The sequence below is a fragment of the Labeo rohita genome, chromosome 16, assembly GCF_022985175.1.
Source record: "Labeo rohita strain BAU-BD-2019 chromosome 16, IGBB_LRoh.1.0, whole genome shotgun sequence".
In the NCBI taxonomy this organism is placed as follows: Eukaryota; Metazoa; Chordata; class Actinopteri; order Cypriniformes; family Cyprinidae; genus Labeo; species Labeo rohita.
In genome coordinates, this window is record NC_066884.1 from 26,552,151 (window position 1) to 26,574,822 (window position 22,672).

Sequence of the window (22,672 nt, forward strand, 5' to 3'; positions counted from 1 at the left end):
CAATTCTGACTTTGTAACTCACAATTGCGAGTTTCTCAGAATTCTGAGAAAAAGTCACAATTGTGAAATAATATAAACTTGCAATTCTGAGAAAAAAAGTCAAATTGTGAGTTTATATCTTACAATTCTTGTAAAGATATAAACTAGTTTATGTCTCAGAATTTATATTATTTCTTGCAATTGCGATTTTACACTTTACAGTTTTGAGAAAATTCAAAATTGTGAAATATAAACTTGCAATTCTGAGAAAAAAGTCAAAATTGTGAGTTCTCACAATTCTGACTTTGTAACTTGCAATTGCAAGTTTATATTGTGCAATTCTGAGAAAAAAGTCAGAAATGTGAAATATAAACTTGCAATTCTGATTTTATAACTTCCAATTGTGAATTTCTAACACACAGTTGGGAGTTTATTACTTGCAATTGTGAGTTTACATCTCACAATTTGGAGAAAATTCAAAATTGCGAAATATAAACATGCAATTCTGAGAAAAAAATAAAGAATTGTTAGTTTATAGTGTAAAGTCAGATTTCTGAGACCATTTCGCAATTCTAAAAAAAAACCCAAAAAACTCACAATTCTGAGAAATAAAGTCAGAATTGTGAGGGGGGTTTTTTCAGAATTGCGAGATGGTCTCAGAAATCTGACTTTGTAACTCGCAATTGTGTGTCTACATCTCACAATTCTGAGAAAAAGTCAAAATTGTGAAATTTAATCTCACAATTCTGACTTTACAACTCGCAATTGCGAGTATATATCATGGAATGCTGAGAAAAAAAAATCAGAATTGTAAGATGTACACTCGCAATTGCAAGAAAAAAGTCAGAATTGTGAGATTTAAAAAGTCGCAATTACCCTTTTTTATTTTGTGGCAAAAACAGGCTTCCACTCAATTCCATACAAAAATGATTTGGTTACCATCATTCTTCAAAATATCTTCTTTTATGTTCCACAAAAGAATGTAAGTCATACATATTTAGAATGATATGAGGATGATTAAACAATGGCAGAATTTTCATTTTTGGGTAAATTATCCATTTAAATAATATAAAATGTTAATACAATGTTAAAAATGTGGAAAAATGTGAGCTGGTTTTGAAAATGAAACAAAGAGGAACTAACAATTTGAGACTATCAAATAATGTAGATAATTAGTCTAACTGATCTAATCAACAACAGTCTTTTATTAGGATATGCCTCTTGTTTACCCTTCCTTTGATCCTTTGAGTCCCGTCCAGTAGTGAAATAATGTGCCTATGTGTGTGAGAGAGAGAGAGACCACCATGGTAGACCACCTGTTTGTGTACTTGTGGACCACCTCTCCCTGTAATGGGGTCCTGGTAGGCAGCAGCTCTGGGGCCCGTTAGTGACTTCAGGCCCTAAGGAGCTCAGGCAATTCTATGTGTGTGATTTACGGAGTGTGTGTGGGGATTGATCCATGTGTGTGTGACTATATGCAGCTCTTCTTGTTTCTCCTCTTCTGGGGCTTTTCCCCTGCATGGGTCATATACACACATACAAGACTTCTTTTTCTTGGCACAGAAACAGCGTGGTGCCTAATGCATCTTTGTGTGTGTGTGTGTTTGACAGAAAGGTGTGGGGTCTTTCTCACAGTAGTTAAATCAATGCTAATGAAACACTTAGCAGAGGTACAGGCCAAGCTGAAAGCTTTAAACAAACGCGGAACGACGCACTTACATCCTACCTGGCCTTCAGGAAGCCCAGTGTTCAAATGGCAACCAAAACCAACCCCATACTGGTCCATATAATACCATTGTCAGTGAAACATCTTTGCTTTGGCAATGCAGCCTAATTTGTACAGTCTCATTCATATATTTTCATCTGCTTATGCCCCAGTGATGATTATGACTGCATTGAAAGATGAATGTTTAACATTTTAATTTAAATCAACAAATTAACTTTTTTAATATACTTGCATAGATATGTATAGGTTGATGCCCTATTAGCGGCTGTTTCTGTGGGCCGCTGTACGTAAGCCATCCGCCATTTTTACAACCAAAGGCTGCACAGTCTTGACACTCATTGATTTTTATTGTGAATGACGACACATTGACCATTCCAAGATGGCGGACGTGTTGTGTCTGTAGCAAGGCAAGTTTATTTATATAGCACATTTCATACACAAAGGTAATTCAAAGTGCAATAATAACAACAATAATAAAACAATAATAAAAACAATAATCACAAAAAGGCAGTTAAAAATAGAAAAGGATTATACATAATGCAATCAGTTTGGATGTAGCACAGTGCTCATTCAGTAAATGCACAGCTAAACAGATGAGTTTTGAGTCTAGATGTAAATGTAGCTAATGTTTTAGCACATTTGATCTCTTCTGCAAGCTGATTCCAACTGCGGGCAGCATAATAGCTAAAAGCGGATTCCCCTTGTTTAGTGTGAACCCTTGGTATTTCTAACTGACTTGATTCTAATGATCTGAGTGGTTTATATTCAGTGAGCATATCTACAATGTATTTAGGTCCTAGGCCATTGACCTTTGCATTGTAGCGGGCAAAGGTGGCTTCTACCTATCCACGGCTGCAACCGAAAACTGGAAAATGCTGCTTTTGGAGGACACATTTCAAGGTAGAGAGGCATCAAGACATATTCGAATCCAATGTTAGATTCACTTCCTGCTTTCTGAGATCTGGTTGATTTTTGAAGGCAGCATAGATGTATCCTTCGCTGCCTTTGATATCCCACAATCTTGTGCATTCCATCTAGTGAAAGTTGAGGAAAAAAGTAAAGATGTCATCTGAAATATTTTGTTGATTACTGCTGCTGAAAATGGCCAAATATTGTCACGTTTTGGGCTGTACTTATTGGTCGGACTGGGAGAACAACTGGAGTTATAGACTGCCAAGAGTTGTAACAAATCAAGGAAAAGAGTGCAAAAAACTGTCTGAGGAACAAAAGGCTTTTGTGTTTGGCCAAACTAAACCAGGATTTTTAGGGCGAGATTCTTGACAACTTTCGTGTTTGTTCTTATAATTTCCAGTCAGGTAGGTTAATACTGCTCGTACGTATCTTTACCACCTATTAACTTAAGTTTGTCAAAATATTGCACCCTTTTCTGTTTACTTAATTCTTCTCTATATGATATAACAGCTTCCACAAGTTTTCTTCTGTGGTTTAGACAGTATCAGAACTTACTCAGAAGTAGCCTACATTAACTGTGAGATCAATGCTGTTGTTTACATCCGAGTATCTCCAATATGGCCGCGCATTCGGGTAACTAACCAAACCATGACGTACGTGCAAACCCTCTATTAAAACATAGGGTATAATCAGCATTGATATGCAAGTAGTAGCACATATTATCCACTGTATTTCTGTTATTTTATAAGTGTTAGCTTTTGTCAGAGACTGAAAATGCATGTTCATTCAGCCCATCTACTACCATCGTCTTTACCCATCAATTCGGCAAAACGTAACATGGTTACGAATTGCCTGTTGGGCATCGCCACGGTAACAGCCAGGTGGCAGCGTCTGCGTGCCTGCGTAATTACGAGGTGGCCGAGCCACGGAGTGCATGGGTGTGATGCCACGCTGGCCGGAATCGCGGTTCTGACACACCGGGGTGCCGCGTGGTTTCGAAGAGCCGAGACAAATATGGCTCGGGTTAAACGGGGCAGAAAGAAATGTGTTTACTCACAGCAGAGGCATAAAAAGAGGCATTGAGATGCATCACAGGGGGGTGCACGGGGGAGGCTCATTAGATGAAACTGTGTTTTGGCAGTGCTTGTGTTAATGGTGTTGCAGAATGCCCGGAGAGACAGGCATCTGAAAACCATTACCCTGGCAGAGCCGCTGGTATGCGACCACAGAGGGGACGTTACAGTTGCCGGGACGTTAAGCGCATTTTTGTGCTTGCAGGCAATGAGATGGAGTTTAGAGACATTTCAGCCGGCTAGTGTCTTGTGTCTTAAAATAACAGTAGGTGAGCGAACTAACTCAAGCTAGAATATCTGTAATGTAAGAAATTAAACTTAAATATACACATTCGCCACAAGATGGCAGCGTAGTCCACAGTGGTGCTGCTTCGTGACAGCATTGACCTGACCGCACAGAATCAGAAGCCGTTTTGACAGAACAGCCCCAAGACAGATATCTTATTTTTGAAGTCGACTCTTTAATATGCAGAAGTAAAAACCAGACATAAAAGCATCTTTGCCATGGCGTGCGGGCATTTGGATGCCGTTGGAGGGTGATCTGGGTGGCCCTGCCTGGAGTGCAGAAAATGAGCACATCTGGGAGGAATGGCAGAGAGCTCGTTGAGTGTGGTGTGGTGTGACACTAACCAAATGGCTGTCTTAAGTTTTACCGAACAGCTATTGGACACGCTCTCCGTAGCCTGGTCCGGTCTCTCTCCCATGCAGATTTATTCTGCCACTAAGTTGAGTTTAATGAAAAAAACTTGATTAATGGACTTAATTGCCATCTGCAAGTGATTGTGGACATGTTGTGTGGCAGAATTTAGTATTGAGTTTGAAAGTCAATGACTTTAACAATAAAGTGAGTAATAGCTTCGCTCTGGCAATGACACGTAAGCTTCCACAAACTCTCTGACTCCAATGCCACAAAATGATTTTGGGGTGACACAGACTTAAACAGGTAAACAGCGCTGCTGTCACCCAAAGAGTTTTAGCTTTGTATTCTTTTTGTGAATGTTGGTTAGAGTATATTGTTATACTGCAGAAGCCCTTAAAGCCTCAGAGTGCTCTTGGTTGTTCTGTTGTGGTGTCATTGTGTGGTGTCTTTGTCAGTCTAGTGAATTATTCATCATCTCTCTGTTTTGTTTAGATACAGATCCTCGTGTGTTGGAGAAACAAGAACTGCAACAGCCCACATATGTGGCCCTCAGCTACATTAACAGGTACAGAAGTCATGAGATATTCAGATTTTGGGGTATAATAAATTATGATTTAAAATTTTGTCGACAGTATTATCTACCAATGTTTTAATTGATTGTATAAACAGTGAGAGAAGATGATCTGGGTGAGCAATGCACATAATACCATAACATTTAATTAATATGCACTACCAGTCAAAAGTTTTTGAACAGTAAGATTTTTAATGTTTTCTTTTTTTTGTAATTTATTTCTGTGACTTCAAAGCTGAATTTTCAGCATCATTACTCCAGTCACATGATCCTTCAGAAATCATTCTAATATGCTGATTTGCTGTTCAAAAAACATTTGTGAACCTGGACCACAAAACCAGTCAAGGGCCAATTTATTGAAATTGGGATTTACACATCACCTGAAAGCTAAAAAAATAAGCTTTCCATTGGTGTATGGTTTGTACAGACAGGACAATATTTGGCCGAGATACATCCATTTACAAAAATCTGAAATCTGAGGGTGCAGAAAGATTAAAATATTGAGAAAACCACCTTTAATTTGTCCAAATCAAGTTCTTAGCAATGCATATTTCTAATCAAAATTCTAGGGAATTCTAGAAATTAATACTTTTGTTTAGCAAGGATGCTTTAAAATAATTGTAAAAATTTATTTCAGATACATGCTGTTCTTCTGAACTTTCTATTTATCAAAGAAACCTGAAAAAATTCTACTCAGCTGTTTTCAATGTAATAATAATAATAATAGTAATAATAAATGTCAGCATATTAGAACCCAGTCAGCATATTAGAATGATTTCTGAAGGATCATGTGACACTGAAGCCTGGAGCAATGATGCAAAAAATTCAGCTTTGAAATCACAGGAATAAATTACATTTTAAAATATATTCAAATAGAAAATTATTTTACATGGTAAAAATATGTCAAAATTGTACTGTTTTTGCTGAACTTTGAAACAAAAGTCTGTATATTGTCTGTTTAATGTTAAAAAATTATGTTCTTTTTAACGTTGTATTCATTAAAGAATCCTGAAAAAATTATCACAGGTTCCAAAAAAATATTAAGCAGCACAACTGTTTCCAGCATTGATAATAAATCAGCATATTAGAATGATTTCTGAAGGATCGTGTGACACTGAAGCCATTACTGACTGATGAAAATTCAGCTTTGCATCACAGAAATAAATTATACTTTAAAGTATATTAAAACAGAAAACCATTTTTAATCACATAAATGCAGTCTTGATGAGCAGAAGAGACTTCTTTAAAAGGGTCATCAGATGCCCATTTTCCACAAGTTGATATGATTCTTTAGGGTATTAATGAAAAGTCTATAATATACTTTGGTTAAAAATTCTCAATGGTAGTGTAAAACAACACCCTTTTTACCTTGCAAAATCAGCTCTGCAAAAATCATCTCATTCTGGTCGAGGCTGCTTTAAATGTTAATGAGCTCTGCTCGCCCCGCCCCTCTCTTCTCTCTGTGGAGTGACGAGCCTCTTTACTTTAGCCGCATTTAGCCACTAAACTTGCTAACTAGCACATTATTAGAAAAGGTGATCGCAAAGATTCATAAAAAACCCTTATACTCACTTCTGCTGTAAGTGAAACTGGATCACGAATGATTCGCATGAACATAGATGGATATATGTAGATCGGGAGGCGCATTCCCTTCACAAACAAATGTAATCCACTGCATCTTCAGGGCTCAGATGTCTGGAGTAAATGACGACCACTACATTCATTATTACATCATTCCAGCAACACAGCACCTCAATCGCTCAATTCTTGTCTAACTTACATCCCTGCTCCGGCATCAAAACATGGAGGTCGGACTGTTACAACTGATCATGTCAATCTTCATGTCAAACTATTGTGGGAGCAGCCTCTGTCGGTGTGACCTACAGGCATCTGAGAATGGCTCGATTTAAAAAAGGGAATATTATTTTTACAGATTAATTTAAAAACCACTGCATGGATTTTTACCATTTCAGGGTAGATTTGTACATACACTGCCAACACACATTAATGTTCAAACAGCATGTAAAAGTGAACTTAGCATCTGATGAACCCTTTAAAAAACATTTAAAATCTTACCGATCCCAAACTTTTGAACGGCAGTGTATAAAAAAACAAAATCACAGTAGAAATAAAAATAAACAACCCTGATGGGCCAACTATGCATATCGCCTCAAACAGTGTTTAATCTGGCGATGATTAGACTTTTTTTTTCAGTTTTTCAGTCTTGAAACTGTACAAAAGTAACCAAATGACAAAAATGTGTCTGAGAGCATCCAGCATTTTCCTTAATGGGATTTTTTTTGGAAAACAGCCGTGTGTGGTCATGTCTCCTCTACATCCTCTGAGGGATCTGGTCAGTTTATAAAGCTGTAATGTACTTCAAACCAGTTCCAGAGTATTCATATACACTCAGTTTGACTCTGTTGAATGTGGTTTGTGTAGGAATACCCCAAGCTTAGAGACAGAAAGCAGTTGCAGTGTAAAACAGCTTTAATAGGCCGAATACTGGTGGAAATTGTTACGTAACAAAGAGGAGACACTTTTGTCCATCTATTACTGCTTTATGTGGCTTCTGCTGGTAATCTGTTAATTCCACACCAGCTTTAATAATGTCTGTGTGAACTAAATATGTCTGTATGCTTTACTACATACATTTACTGACAGTTTTATAATGCAACAAAAGAAGTGGGAGCGAATGCGTTGTTGTAAGGTGGACTGGACCCCCCTGAAGCAACTGAATCATAACAAATAGACTTACAGTTGAAGTCAAAAGTTTACATACACCTTGCATCTTAATTATTTTACCAAAATAAGAGGAATGTTATTTTTATTTAGTACTGACCTGAATACAGTATATCACATAAAAGACGTTTGCATATACAATGCATCTCAATAAATTAGAATGTCATGGAAAAGTTCATTTATTTCAGTAATCCAACTCAAATTGTGAAACTGGTGTATTAAATGTATTCAGTGCACACAGACTGAAGTAGTTTAAGTCTTTGGTTCTTTTAATTGTGATGATTTTGGCTCTCATTTAACAAAAACCTGCCAATTCACTATCTCAATGAATTAGAATACTTCATAAGACTACTGTATATGTACTCAATACTTGGTAGGGGCTCCTTTTGCTTTAATTACTGCCTCAATTCGGCGTGGCGTGGAGGTGATCAGTCTGTAGCACTGCTGAGGTGGTATGGAAGCCCAGGTTTCTTTGACAGTGGCCTTCAGCTCATCTGCATTTTTTGGTCTCTTGTTTCTCATTTTCCTCTTGACAAGATTTTCTATGGGGTTCAGGTCTGGTGAGTTTGCTGGCCAGTCAAGCACACCAACACCATGATCATTTAACCAACTTTTGGTGCTTTTGGCAGTGTGGGTAGGTGCCAAATCCTGCTGGAAAATGAAATCAGCGTTTTCAAAAAGCTGGTCAGCAGGAGTGGCTTAACAAGAGGAATACGACAACTGTAGCCAAATTCCTTGACACGTCTGTGTGTGGTGGCTCTTGATGCCTTGACCCCAGCCTCAGTCCATTCCTTGTGAAGTTCACCCAAATTCCTGAATCGATTTTGCTTTGATCCACAGCTTGTTTTTTTTGTTTTTTTAATTGGTAGTTGTCATAAGTCCCTTGTTTGTCCTGAAATAAACTGTCTGCTGTTCTTCAGAAAAATCCTTCAGGTCCCACAAATTCTTTGGTTTTTCAGCATTTTTGTGTATTTGAACTGTTTCCTAGGGTGACCGGGAGGGGACACCTTCGGTTCACTTAAGTTTGTCGTGGCCAACATTCGCGTAGACAGCATCCCATAATATTATCATTTAATATTGTATTCATTTCTATAATAATTAATATAATAATTCCTTAATTCAAAATAAAATATTAATAAATCTGTCTCTGATAATCCCGGGTTACTATGGTCACGCAGGTTTGTTTACGCATTAAACTCGTGGCCACGAGAAGCGCATGTCGTTTCCTCAACATAATAAGACGTGGCCACGAGAAATGGATGTCGTTCCCTCATCAAGCAACATAAGGATGTCGTTACCTCGACAAAATGATCTCGTGGCCACGACATAATATCACGTTACCACGAATTGATATGTCGTGGCCACGACAAACTTAAGTGAACCGAAGGTGTCCCCTCCCGGTCACCGTATGATTTTTAAATCCACCTTTTCGCACAACTGAGGGACTATTACATAAGGATCAAACGCTCACCGATGCTCCAGAAGGAAAAACGATGCATTAAGAGCCGGGGGTGAAAACTTTTGGACAGAACAAAGATGTGTACATTTTGCTTATTTTGTATAATTTTTTTTTTTTAATACTGCCCTTCAAAAGCTACAAAAGATACTTACATGTTTCCCAGGATACAAAATAAGTTATATGTATGCGCTGTGCACATACATAAACTTGTTGCCAGCGCTTCCCCGCGATTCATATTAATAAATAGCCTAGATACTAGGGCTGCGTCCGAAAGCTCTAAAATGCTGCCTTCAGAGGCAGCATTCCAAGGCAGGAAGGCATCAAGGCACGTACGAATTCTAATTCTGCTTCACTTCCTGTCTCCGGAGGTACCTTCTTCTGAATTGATGTATCCTTCGCTGCCTTCGATTTCCCACAATCCTGTGCGTGTGCGTCATATAGGTTATATAAATAAAGATATTCTGGTGAAATTAGACTTGTTACTTTATATAATAGATGAGATTTTGACCATGATATTCTTTATGAATCGTAATAGTGTAAAAAGCATAATAAATAATATTGTTTGTAATAATAGTATTTAATAAAATGTTAAAAGGGTTCAAATGAGTAGTGAATAAGAATAATATTTACAACATACTACCAATAATAACGAAACAGCCACTAATAACAATGACCTGTTCTGCAATATTACTTGCATCAGTGCTTTTATTTATTTAAGCAAAAAGTAGCTGCCATTCTCAGTCGTCTTCTCCGACGCACAGACCTTCGGTGGGTAATGACACTGAGGTTTTTATGTATTATTAAAGCTTTTATATACAACTGTATAAGATCGTTTTTCTACAAAATCTACAACTTAACCGTTAGGTAACCTAGCAACGGCGTCACGTTCTGCTGCCTCTGAAGTCTGTCCGAAACTGTTTCTAGAGTTGCCTTCGCAGCCTTCGAAGTCACTGCCTGATAAGGCAGCAAGGCAGCTGACTAGGTTTTCGGACGCAGCCATAGATCGCTACATTATATTCCTCAGCAACGAGGTGGTAAAACCGCTGTTTTTGAATAAATTCGTTGTTTGTTGAGAGAGACGCGCAGACGTACAGCATGCAGGCAGGTACGCACACACACAACTGTCATCTCTCTCTCGGTCGATCGATAATTTACTGAAATAAATGCTATGATTAATTTAAATAAATGTGATCTTACCTCACTATTTCATCTCCGTGTCTGATTTGAAGCGGGCAGAATGGTAGAGCTGCGTGTCATAACTGACGAAAAAACCGTCTGTTTTACCCATTTGGTCAATTATTGCGCTGCAAAGAGCAATACTACTTTTAACTTGTCTATAACTTGGCAAATGACAATAGAATAAGCGGGATAGTCAACGGCTTACCGTGCATTAAAGGATTTTAAATACGCTTCGTGTCGGGCGTTTTTAGCCTCCAAGTCGTGCATTTAAAATATGCCCGGCAAACTGTTGATTTATCCCGTTTTTCTTTCTGAGGTATCAGTGAGCGTTTGAACCTTATGCAATAGTTGCATATGAGTCCCTCAGTTGTCTTAAGTGTGAAAAAATGGATCTCAAAATCATACAGTCATTGTTGGAAAGGGTTCAAATATGCATGTAATGTGTATGTAAACTTTTGACCTTAACTGTATATGACCTATGGCTCATTTGTTTGCAGGAGGCAGTATGCAGTAGCACAGTAGAGGTATTTGGGGACTAAAACATTTTGTTTTTACTTTGTGGTTACAGTGGTTAAAGGGATAGTTCACCCAAAAATATAAATTCTGTCATTAATTACTCACCCACATGTCGTTTCAGACCCGTAAGACCTTCGTTCATCTTCAGAACAGAAATTAAATATTTTTGATGAAATCCGAGAGCTTTCTGACCCTGCATAGACAACAACAGAAGTGAAATGTTCCCAGGCCCAGAAAGGTAGTAAGGACCAGGGTTGCCAGGTTTTCACAATAAAACCTTCCCAATTGCTTCTCAAAACTAGCCCAAAAGTAGCCCAATCGCATTTCGAGGGGGGTCCCCTGGTAAAAAATTTTTTACGTTTTGTGGTGGGGTTCCTGTAGTAAAATTAGCATTCCAGGGGCTAAATATTATGCTATTGAGGTAGCTTCAACCCATGGCAACAGAATGAAACTATCCCAATTCCGCAGGAAAACCGCAGACTTGGCAACACTGGTAAGGACATCATTAAAATAGTCCATGTGACATCAGTGGTTCAGCCTTAATGTTATAAAACTATGTGAAAATGAAAACAAAATTAACGACTTTATTCAACAATTTCTTGTCTTCCCTATCAGCCTTCGACACATAACAGGGAGTTTAAAAAAAAAATACTAAAAATTTTTAAGAAACATCATGTAACTTTTTGTAGTGAGCAAATTCAAATGGCTGGAAAGTTTTGAGTGCACAAGCTTATAAATTTTTTTTGTTGCTGTTTGTAGTCCTTACCCAGTAATCACAAACAGCTAGAAAATCATGGAAATTAATTGCTCAGAAAGTGTGATGGCAAATGTACTGATGTTTGTGTGGCTGGATTAGAGTATTATAGTTTATGACTGTTACTTTACATGTTTGGGCTTCCCAATAAACAATACGCTTTTTTGTATTTGCTATAATTAGTTGTAAATCTTTATCTAATAAAGTTCGCTTTCATTTCTAGGTTCATGACAGATGCAGCGCGGCGGGAGCACGAGTCTCTGAAGAAGAAAGTTCAGCCAAAGCTGTCGCTCTCACTGACGGGCAGCCTATCACGTAACAGCGTGGCCACGCCCCCTCGCCACAACAGCGGCAACCTGACCCCGCCCGTGACCCCGCCCATCACGCCCTCGTCTTCATTCAGGAGCAGCACCCCCACAGGTACTTCCACCAAACACACACTCGTTTAAGAGCGTACAATACACACAGGCTCGCTTTATGCTTATTATGTTTCCTAGAAAGATGAATTATGGGTATTAAACCTGCAGTGAATGCATGATGTTCTGTTGTAATAGATAATCAAATAATCACATTGTGAGTCACACACACACTGCAGTTTCCCATGGCCCTCTCTAGAGTAACATGTGCTCTTTCTCCCACAATTAAATGTTTTAAGCATTTTATTTGTGTGGGTTTGGAACACAAACTGAATAGTCTCCAAATTGCTGGTATCATACTATTACTGAGCATTAACCCTTAGACCTTCTTATGCCTTCCAGATTCTTTCTCATAAAACGCAAACGCTTTGCTGGCTGGGCACAGTACTGTGAGAAAGATAACTGGACTTGTTTTCCTTGTATGTCTGCTGTGGTGGCTAATGGGAAATGCTGTTTTGTTGTTCTAGTGGTGTAGTGGATAAATATCTAGGCTGATAAGTGAATGGTTTGATGTGTCAGATCAATTAGTAAATGCTTATTTGTTCTGTACTCTCAGGCAGCGAGTATGATGAAGAGGAAGCAGAATATGAGGAGTCTGACAGTGACGAGTCGTGGACCACCGAAAGTGCCATTAGCTCTGAATCCATCCTCAGTTCCATGTGCATGAACGGCGGTGATGAGAAACCGTTCGCATGTCCAGTGCCTGGCTGCAAAAAGAGATACAAGGTAAAATGGCTTAACATGTTTACTTTCATTTGACCGTTCACTGTAGATTTGTGTAATTTTCAAGATTAGAGAAATCATGATAGCATGAAAAACATGCAGCACAAAAAGTCCACATAATTATTTTTACGAGTACATGTAAATTTTATAATTAATTCAGTTGATAAATAATTAATTATAAATGTATAAAATTAATTAATTCTAAGCGTATAAAAGTATACAATTTTATATATATATATATATATATATTTATATTATATATATATATATATATATATATATCATTAATTATAAATGCATTTAATTATAAATTGTATAAAACTTATGAATAATTAACTATGAATTATATAATAAATGATATACATTTTCTAAATTATATAAATGTTATAAACAATAACATATTATTCTAATTATAAAACAATAAAAAGTAATTATAAAGTATATGATACCTTTTATTTATAAGTGATTATAGATTAAATTAATTAATGATAAATTATTTAATAAATGATACGAAATGATTTTATAAATTTATAATAACATATAATTATAATTCTAAATACATTTTAAAAAGTGATTTATTTTTTATTTTATGTATTTTAATTAGTATACTCTATTTTAAATATACTTAATTGGATAATATTTTATATAATAATTTGTATGAAATAAAAATGTATAAATAATTGATTATAAATTAGTTAAATTAATTATAAAATATATAATAAATGATCCATTTCATAAATTATATACATTCTATAATAACATATAAATTATAAATAAATGTAAACCAAAAAACATATAATAATAATACCTTTATTATATACAGGTATTTTAATGAACATATTCTATTTTAAATATACTTAATTAAATTAATATACTTAATGTAAATATATTTAAATACACCTAAATATATTATTTTACAGTCTGTTCACTGTGGATTTGTAGATAATTTAAGACTAGAGACATCCTGATAGCATGAAAAACATGCAACACAAGAATGTTAGATAATAGTTTACATAATTATGTTTATTAAAAAATGTAAATTTAACTATTAATAATTAATAAAATGTATAAATAATTATAAAATAACTATAAATTATATAATTTTTATAATTAATAACATATATAACTATTTAATTATAAATCAATTATATAATAAATAATCATTTTTATAAATTATATACATTCTTTAATTAATAAAATTTATAAATAATTATAAATAAATGTAAAACATATATATATATATATAAAAATTATATAATACATTTTTATTTTCTACATGTATTTTAATTAATATTACATTTTAAATATACTTAATTAAATTATTATACTTAATTTAAATATACTTAAATACACTTAAATATATTATTTATAATACATATTGTTAAAAAGTTTGGTGTCAATAATATTTTCAAAATATTTTTGATAGTTTCTAATGCTTACCACTGTATTTGTAATTTTTTTAATTACAAATACAGTAAAACAGTAATATTGTGAAATATAATGAAATTAAATATAACTGTTGTCCGTTTTAATACATTTTAAAATGACATTTATTTCTCTGATGGGAAAGCTGAATTTTCTGTGGCCATTACTCCACGATTTTTCAGAAATCATTCTAATAGGCTGATTTGATGCTCAGGAAACATTTCTAATTACTATCATTTCTGAAAATATTTTGTGCTTCCTAATATTTTTGTCTTTAAAAGTCTAAAAGTCTTTACTTTCGCTTTTAAACACTTTTGCTGAATATAAGTATTAATTTCTTTTAACAGTATCAATTTCTTTTGAACAGTACTGTGTATGTATATCATTAAACAATAAAATAATTTCATACAGACCCCAAATCTATTAGCACAATTATTAAAGCTGTTTACTTGGGTTTTCATTCACTAAAAAGCTGCAGCACACCTGTGTATCCATAAACAACAACAATCACCAGTGGCACAAATATGATCAAACAGCGAATGCTGAGCTCTCACTGGTTAGCAGTCAAGGAGTTTATTAACACTAAGAGCTGTAATGGGGACAGAACTGGAAGCTTGACATACATTTTAATGGCATGCACGCCGTCCACTGAAGGCCTATGCATTTTATGAGATTTTCCACTGGCATCTGGTTCTGGCTGCTGAGATAAATGATGTGCAGCCTGTGAGAGCTGCATTCAATAAGAGGGAGAGGAAATGGATGATGACAGCCATGAGGGTGTCTTTGCATGTTCAGATGTACTGTTAGATGTGGCTCTGATTTGGGTTTATTTGGGTTCAGTGGGTGCCTGGTCTCCACTGATGTCAAGCAGCTGATGCTTTTCCTCATTATTTCACACAGCATTGGATTTTTTATATGTCTGGAATTATTAAAGGGCATATTTACTCACAGATTGTTTTGTTTGCCTTATGATATAATGTCGATACAGAGTTTCAAACGCAATAATTGAAGTGGATTGTAAAAGAACTCTTGTTGTTTGCACAGTATAAGCTGCAAATGCACCCTCTGTGCTGAGGATCTCAAAATGATTCCATTGGCTGAAAGAACTTTTAAAGAGTGAATGAAAATTCTGTCATTAATTACTCACCCTCATGTCGTTCCAAACCCTTAAAACCTTCGTTCATCTTTAGAACACAAATCAAGATATTTTTGATGAAATCCGAGAGCTTTCTGACCCTGCAGCTGACGTTTAAGGCCCAGAAAGATAGTAAGTCCATGTGATATCAGTGGTTCAACTGTGACGTTATGAAGCTACGAGAATACTTTTAGTGCACAAAGAAAACAAAAATAATGATTCAACGATTTCTTCTCTTCCGTGTCAGTCTTCGATGCATGTCCACGACAGTACCATGAGTCGGAGTTCTGAAATCTGTTCTATTATTGTGTGAAATTACGAGAAGGATCTGGCTGCAGACGTGCACTTGCATTTTCAGACCTGCACTTTCAGACAGCTGCACTTCCGCAAGTGACATCACTTGCAGTTTTTTATTTTTATTTATTTATTTATTTATTTTAATTGAATCTCTCAGCATTTAACAACAGTAGCCAGGTGGTGAAGACAAGAAAAAAGAAACTAAATTCAATGTCACTCACAATCGCTACTTGCACTCTCTGCAACCTGCAACGTTACTTGCAATCCACACAAATCGTGCTTGTTGCCAATGGAGACAATGGTGGTTAAACGATTAAAACTAATTTAATAGCGTAACGTACAGGGTCATGCAAGTCATCTGTAGGAGATAAAGACAAAACCCGCAAATCCGTGGCCACAGAACAGCAGAATATGAACGTAGTGCGCAAAGTCTCTCATTAAGCGTTTTCCTCCCAAAGAAAACCATTAACACTTGATATGGCTTGATGTATTAAGATACATTAAGTGTCATTAAAGGAGAAATCCACTTCCAAAACAAAGATTAACATATATAATGTACTCACCCCCTTGTCATCCAAGATGTTCATGTCTTTCTTTCTTCAGTCATAAAGAAATTATGGTTTTTGAGGAAAATATTTCAGCATTTTTCTCCATATAATGGACTGATATGGTGCCCCGATTTTGAACTTCCAAAATGCAGTTTAAATGCAGCTTCAAATGATCTCAAATGTGGTTGTAAACGATCCCAGCCGAGGAAGAAGGGATCAGTTATTTTCGATCGGTTATTTTCATTAAAAAAAAAAAAAAAATGAAATACTTTTTAATCTCAAACGCTCATCTTGTCTTGCTCTCGTTGAAGTCTGTGTATTCTGGCTCAAGACAGTTAGGGTATATCGAAAAACTCTGATCGTATTTTCTCCCTCAACTTCAAAAATCATTTCAAAATCATCCTACATCACTGCAGAAGTACCAAACCAGTCTTTGCGAAGTGAACATGCAAAGAAGATCAAACCCTTAACAAAAAAGGTAAAACAGCGATATAGGATGATTTTGAAGTTGAGGGAGAACATGAGATGGGAGTTTTTCAACATACCCTAACTGTCACGAACCGGAAAAAATATCCAGGCAGCGTAAGACAAGACGAGCGTTTGGCATTAAAAAGTATATAAATTATTTATTATTATTATTTATAGTATTATTTTTATTAAAATAACTGATCATTTCGCTAGATAAGACCCTTCTTTCTTGGCTGGGATCATTTCCAACTGCATTTGGGATTGCTCTAAGCCACATTTAAACTGCATTTTGGAAGTTCAAAATCGGAGTACCATATCAGTTCATTATATGGGGAAAAATGCTGAAATGTTTTCCTCAAAAAACAATTTCTTTACGACTGAAGAAAGAAAGACATGAACTTCTTAATACATTAATATTAAGTGTTAATCTACATGTTTTCTACGGGAGGAAAACACTTAACTAGAGGCTGCACATTGCGCTCATATTCTGCTGTTCTGTGGCCACAGATTTGCAGGTCTTGTCTTTATCTCCTACAGATGACATGCACAACCCTGTATGTTATGCTATTAAATTAAATTTTAATTGTTTAACCACCACAGCGTCTTGTCTCCATTGGCAACAAGCATGATTTATGTGCATTTCAAATGACGTTGCAGGTAGCAGAGAGTGCAAGTGGCGATTGCGATTGACATTGCAATTTAGTTTCTTTTTTTCTTGTCTTCACCACCTGGCTATTACTATAAAATGTTAGGAGATTCAAATAAAAAATAATAATAATAATAAAATAAAATAAAAAATAAAATAAACTGCAAGTGACGTCTCTTGCGGAAGTGCTTTTGTCTGAGAGTGCAGGTCAGAAAAAATGCAAGTGCATGTCTGCAGCCAGACCCTATTGGAAATGATTGACTTTAAGCTTGTGTATTACGAGCTGTCATTAACCAATTAACCTGCTAGCTTGTGCTTAGCCTGTAGCTAATGTTTTTGAAAATAGTCTATTATTTTAACCAAGGCTACATTGTTTCTGACAAAAAAATACAGTAAATACTGTAATATTGTGAAACTGTATTTTCTCTAATATTAAACCAGAGACTATAGCCATTCATCATTACAGTGTATTTGAGAGTGATCAATTTTAACATGTATTAGATTATTGATTTCCTCTTTTTTTCTTTTGTTCTTTGAGGCTGCTATTACTTTAAGAGCTGCGTTAAATATTTTTAACACCCGTTAAACTGGAGAAATGAATCGTCTGTGTTAACATGCTAATTTTGACAGCACTAGTAGATATTATATCAATTTTTATTTGATCAGACACTAAAAATGGAAACCCCCAGAGATCTTGAGTTGGCTAAATTGATGCCATTTAAAAAAAAAAAAAGAACACATTAATAATTCATGTATAATTTTAGTTTTCTCTCTCTCTAGTCAGTTATTCTTTAACCTGAACAATGAAACTTCATTCCTGTTTTTCTCTTTCACAGAATGTGAATGGTATCAAGTACCATGCCAAGAACGGCCACCGCACTCAGATCCGCGTTCGCAAGCCCTTCAAGTGCCGGTGTGGTAAAAGCTACAAAAGCTCTCAGGGGCTTCGACACCACACCATCAACTTCCACCCGCCCGTCTCTGCCGACATCATCCGCAAGATGCAGCAGTAGAGAGTGCCAACATCCTCCTCTATACACACAAACACACACTTCAATACATGTATATATACAGTACAAACAAAACACCTCCGTATCCATCTGCACCAGCAGCTGTGGCTGTCCATTAACTCTGACTTTGACCCATCTGGTCCCCAGTTTTTTTTTGTTTTTTTTGGAGGACATCCAAAAAATATTTGTCTGGAGGACAGTTCGTCTCTATTTTACTCTTTCAAGAGTAAGACTCTTTCACCTCCCTTTTCATTCCACTCCTCATGAGGAGGAAACGTTAACCTTTTTATATTCCTCTTCCTCAAGGAAGACTCCCTGAATCCCTGTATCATTCTGTACCTCCATGAGGAGGATTTGATTCAACCATCTATCAAAACACTATATTTTGAATTGCATGCTTTAATTCTGTTATTTTTTATTATTATTATTTCCTTCGCTTATTTGTATCTTATTAGAGTTCACAGTTTTGTATTTTTGCACATTCGCTTATTATTTTCCTTGTCTTATTTTTTGTTATTTTACTTATTTTGTTTGATGCTTAGGTGCTTATTGTAAAAGACTGACGGTATGTTTGGAAAGAAAAGAATCGTGACTAGATAACCAGCCTCACAGCGAACAGAAGAAATAGTTGACCCAAAAATTAAAACTCTGTCTTTAATTACTCACCTTCATGTCATTCCAAACCCTTAAGACCTTCGTTCATCCTCAGAACACAAATTAAGATATTTTTGATTAAATCCATAGACAGCAAACCACGGTCAAGGCTCAGAAACATCGTTAAAATAATCAGTGTGACATCAGTGATTCAACCGTAATTTAATGAAGCTGCGAGGATAGTTTTTGTGCACATAGAAAACAAAAATAATGACTTTTTTCAATGATTTGTCTGCTGCTATTATTAGTGTTGCCAAGTCCGTGGTTTTCCCGCGAATTTGGGCTACTTTAACACTGTTGCCGCGTGTTGTTTTTGACGTCCGTGGGTTGAAGCGACCCCAAAAACGTGATTTTTAGCCTCTGGAATGCGAATTTACCAGGCGAGCCCCGACAAAAAACGTGTATTTTACACCACGGAATGCCCGGGGACCCGCTCGAAACGAAATTGGGTTAGTTGTGAGTAGCAATTGGGCGGGTTTTGTTGTGAAAACCTGGCAACCCCATTATCGAGAGTACCACGACGCTTGTAAACAAGAGGGCGGCAGATGGCGGCAGAGAGAAGAAATCGTTAAATAAAGTCATTATTTTTGTTTTCTTTGCGCACAAAACGTATTCTCGTAGCTTCGTTATATTACGGTTGGACCACTGATGTCACATGGACTATTTTAACGATGTCCTGTGTCTGGACCGTGGTAACACCATTGCTGTTTATGGATTTCATAAAAAATATCTTAACTTGTGTTCCGAAGATGAACGAAGATCTTACGGGTTTTGAACGACATGAGGGTGAGTAATTAATGACAGATGTTTCATTTTTTGATGAACCGAACTAAGGATTCGTTGTGAACGTGAGTCTGTGTGGAAAACGAAAGCTAGGTAAAGCTTGAAAAGTTTGAATGTTTGTAATATAACAGTATGTACTCCTATATAAGCAACATTCATAGCTACAGATTGTGTATATAACTATATTCTATAAGTTTCATAGTCAGATTTAAATTCTATACTTTATTCCTGAGTTTTATTTTGTATATTTTCAACCGAACTTCAGATATATCGATTGATTATAGATGTGCCGTTTTAATTTCGATAGCGTTAGTGCTTTCGCCCTTTCCGTTAATCTCAGAAAAAATATGAGTTAGCACCAAATGACTCTCAGGTGACAAATCGCCAGCATTTTCAGAACCATAATTCTGCCCAAGCTATCTGATAGTATTTTAGTGTAGGCTGTTACAATCTTCCCAGGTCCGCTGTGGCCGGACCGTTCTGGATTGTTCCAGAACTCCACAGCGACCTGATGAAGAACCAAAAGCACTTTGTAGTGACCAGTTGCCAACCTGTCTAGGGCATTTTGTATTGCCAACAAGCTGCAGAATGTTTTCTGCGAGTCAGCTGCGAAATTCAAAAGACTAATGTGGCGCTTTGGAGGTCTCTGTTTCTGAGGTTTTTATTCTTTTTCTTCTAGCTAAGGGAAATTGTTCTTTCGCTATACCTCCAATGTGCTTGTTAGGTGTGAGATTATTGAAACTGGTTGCCTTGAATTGTGGTACACCACAGCATTCCAGTACAGTATATGTGTAGCCAAGTGATCCAGATTGTGTATTCATCCTGATTCTGGCCCGTCTCTGGTGTGTCCGTGTGACTTTTATACCCCTAACCTGTCACTGGGATGATGTAGAGATACAACCCAAAGATATTCAGGTGTGGAGTCATGCCTTGAATGAGAAAGGTACTTGATTTGGTTTGCTTTTGGGCTTGTGGGTGGTATAAACATAGAGTTGCCAGATCCTCCGGAGGTCCGGGCCAGATCAGGGCCTGCCAATCACTCATTATGACATCACTGCATGGACGTTAATGTTGTTGGAATTGCAGTATCGGTTTAGATGCGACATTGTAACAGTATTACACTGCCAGTACAGAGGGAAGTATTTGATATATTGTGTACTTAATGTATTGTCTTGATGTGAGTGCTTTAAATTATATTTTCTTAAGTTTCTGGACAACGATGTTCCTACATGTAATGAAGTCAGACACCAGGGGTTGTTTCAGAACTGGTGACATTTTCTGCAACAAAACTGAAAAAGAAAAAAAAAAAAGCTGCTTCATAAATGTAAACCTGGTTACATTTTAAATATTAAAATGGCCTCTGATATGTTTTAAAAAATTGTCTTTTTTATTTCTTCCCTCCAGGAATGTGAATTCATGGTAAATTTTAGTATAAGGATAAAGGGAAATTATATTATGAATGTTTATACCCATCCTGTGTTTTATTGTATTGTATTGCATTTATTTAATTATTGGTACAACTTCCAAAAATGCAAATTCCCAAATAGTTATTTAAAATTCTAATATGTTCACTTAAGACTTAATAATAATAATAATAATAATAATAATAATAATAACAATAATAATAATAGTTTTATTGTGTTACTTTTATTATTAATAAATAATAATAATTACTGATAATCCTCAAAATTAAGCCTTACCATGTGGTTTTGCTAAGTTAAAGGTATAAGGATATAAGGAAAGTATATTATAAATATCTATACCCATTCAGTAGTATATTTATTTATTTATTCATTTATTCATTTATTCATTTATTCATTTATTTATTTATTTTTGGTACAACAGTTGCTTAAAATTTTAGTATGTCCCTTTAAGTATAATAATAGTAATAATAACATCAACAATAATAGTAATCGCAAAATTCTATATAAAATGTAGGAAATTATGCTACAAATATTTGTACTTATTCAGTGTTATTATATTTTTGTTATGCGTTATTATTATTTAATATATTTTTTATATATAAAGTTAATTATACGTAAGATTTAGGAAATTGCATTACATATATTTATACCCATTCAGTAGTAGCAGTAGTATTTATTTATTTTTGTACAAAGTTGTAGTATGTCCCTTTAAGAATAATAATAACAATAATACATTGTTTTTGTGATGTCATTATTAATAAATAATAATGATGATAATAATAATAATAAAATTATATATAAAATGTAGGAAATTATATTATATACCTATATATATATTTATACCCATTAAATATTATTATTATTATTATTATTAATATTATTATTTTATTTGTTAAATGTTTTTATATATAAAATGTATATTAAATTTTATTATAAAATTGTATATATATATATATATATATATATAAATTTACACATACATTTTAGGAAACTATTAAAAATATTTATACTCATTCAGTATTATTTTTTTTTGTACAAGTTATTTAAAACTGTAGTTAAAATAATAATGCTTATAATAAAAATGTAATAATATTACATATTACAAATAATATACATTATTTTTGTGATATTGAATTAATAAATAGTAAAAATAATATTAGCGTCATTATTATATGTAAAATATATAAATGTTTATTATACTTATTACTTACTATAATATTTATTATTCGTATTATTTCTATATAAATTATATACAAAATTTTATATAAAATTATACATACAATTTAGCAAATTGTTCTTTTCTACCCATTCAGTAGTAGTATTTATTTATTTGTTTTTTTTTATTTTTGGTCAATAGTTATTTGAAATTGTAGTATGTTCCTTAAAGACTTTCTAATAAATAATAATAATAACAACAGTTAATACAATAAAGTATATTATTTTTGTGATAATGTTATTATTAATAAATAATAATAATAATAATACTGATAATCCTCAAAATTAAGCCTTACCATGTGGTTTTGGTTAAAGGGGTCATCGGATGCCCATTTTCCACAAGTTGATATGATTCTTTAGGGTCTTAATGAAAAGTC

General features: G+C 34.9%; 1 protein-coding gene across 1 annotated transcript in view; it reads left to right on the forward strand.

The window, feature by feature from the left end:
- jazf1b (JAZF zinc finger 1b) overlaps positions 1-20,157 on the forward strand; it is a 30,929-nt gene extending 10,772 nt beyond the window's left edge. Inside the window, exons 2-5 of the mRNA XM_051132490.1 lie at positions 4,823-4,895; positions 11,775-11,971; positions 12,524-12,693; positions 18,046-20,157. Coding sequence (XP_050988447.1) covers positions 4,823-4,895; positions 11,775-11,971; positions 12,524-12,693; positions 18,046-18,222 — 617 coding nt within the window. The 3' untranslated portion in view covers positions 18,223-20,157. The remainder of the gene's footprint in view (positions 1-4,822; positions 4,896-11,774; positions 11,972-12,523; positions 12,694-18,045) is intronic.
- The last annotated feature ends 2,515 nt before the right edge of the window (positions 20,158-22,672 follow it).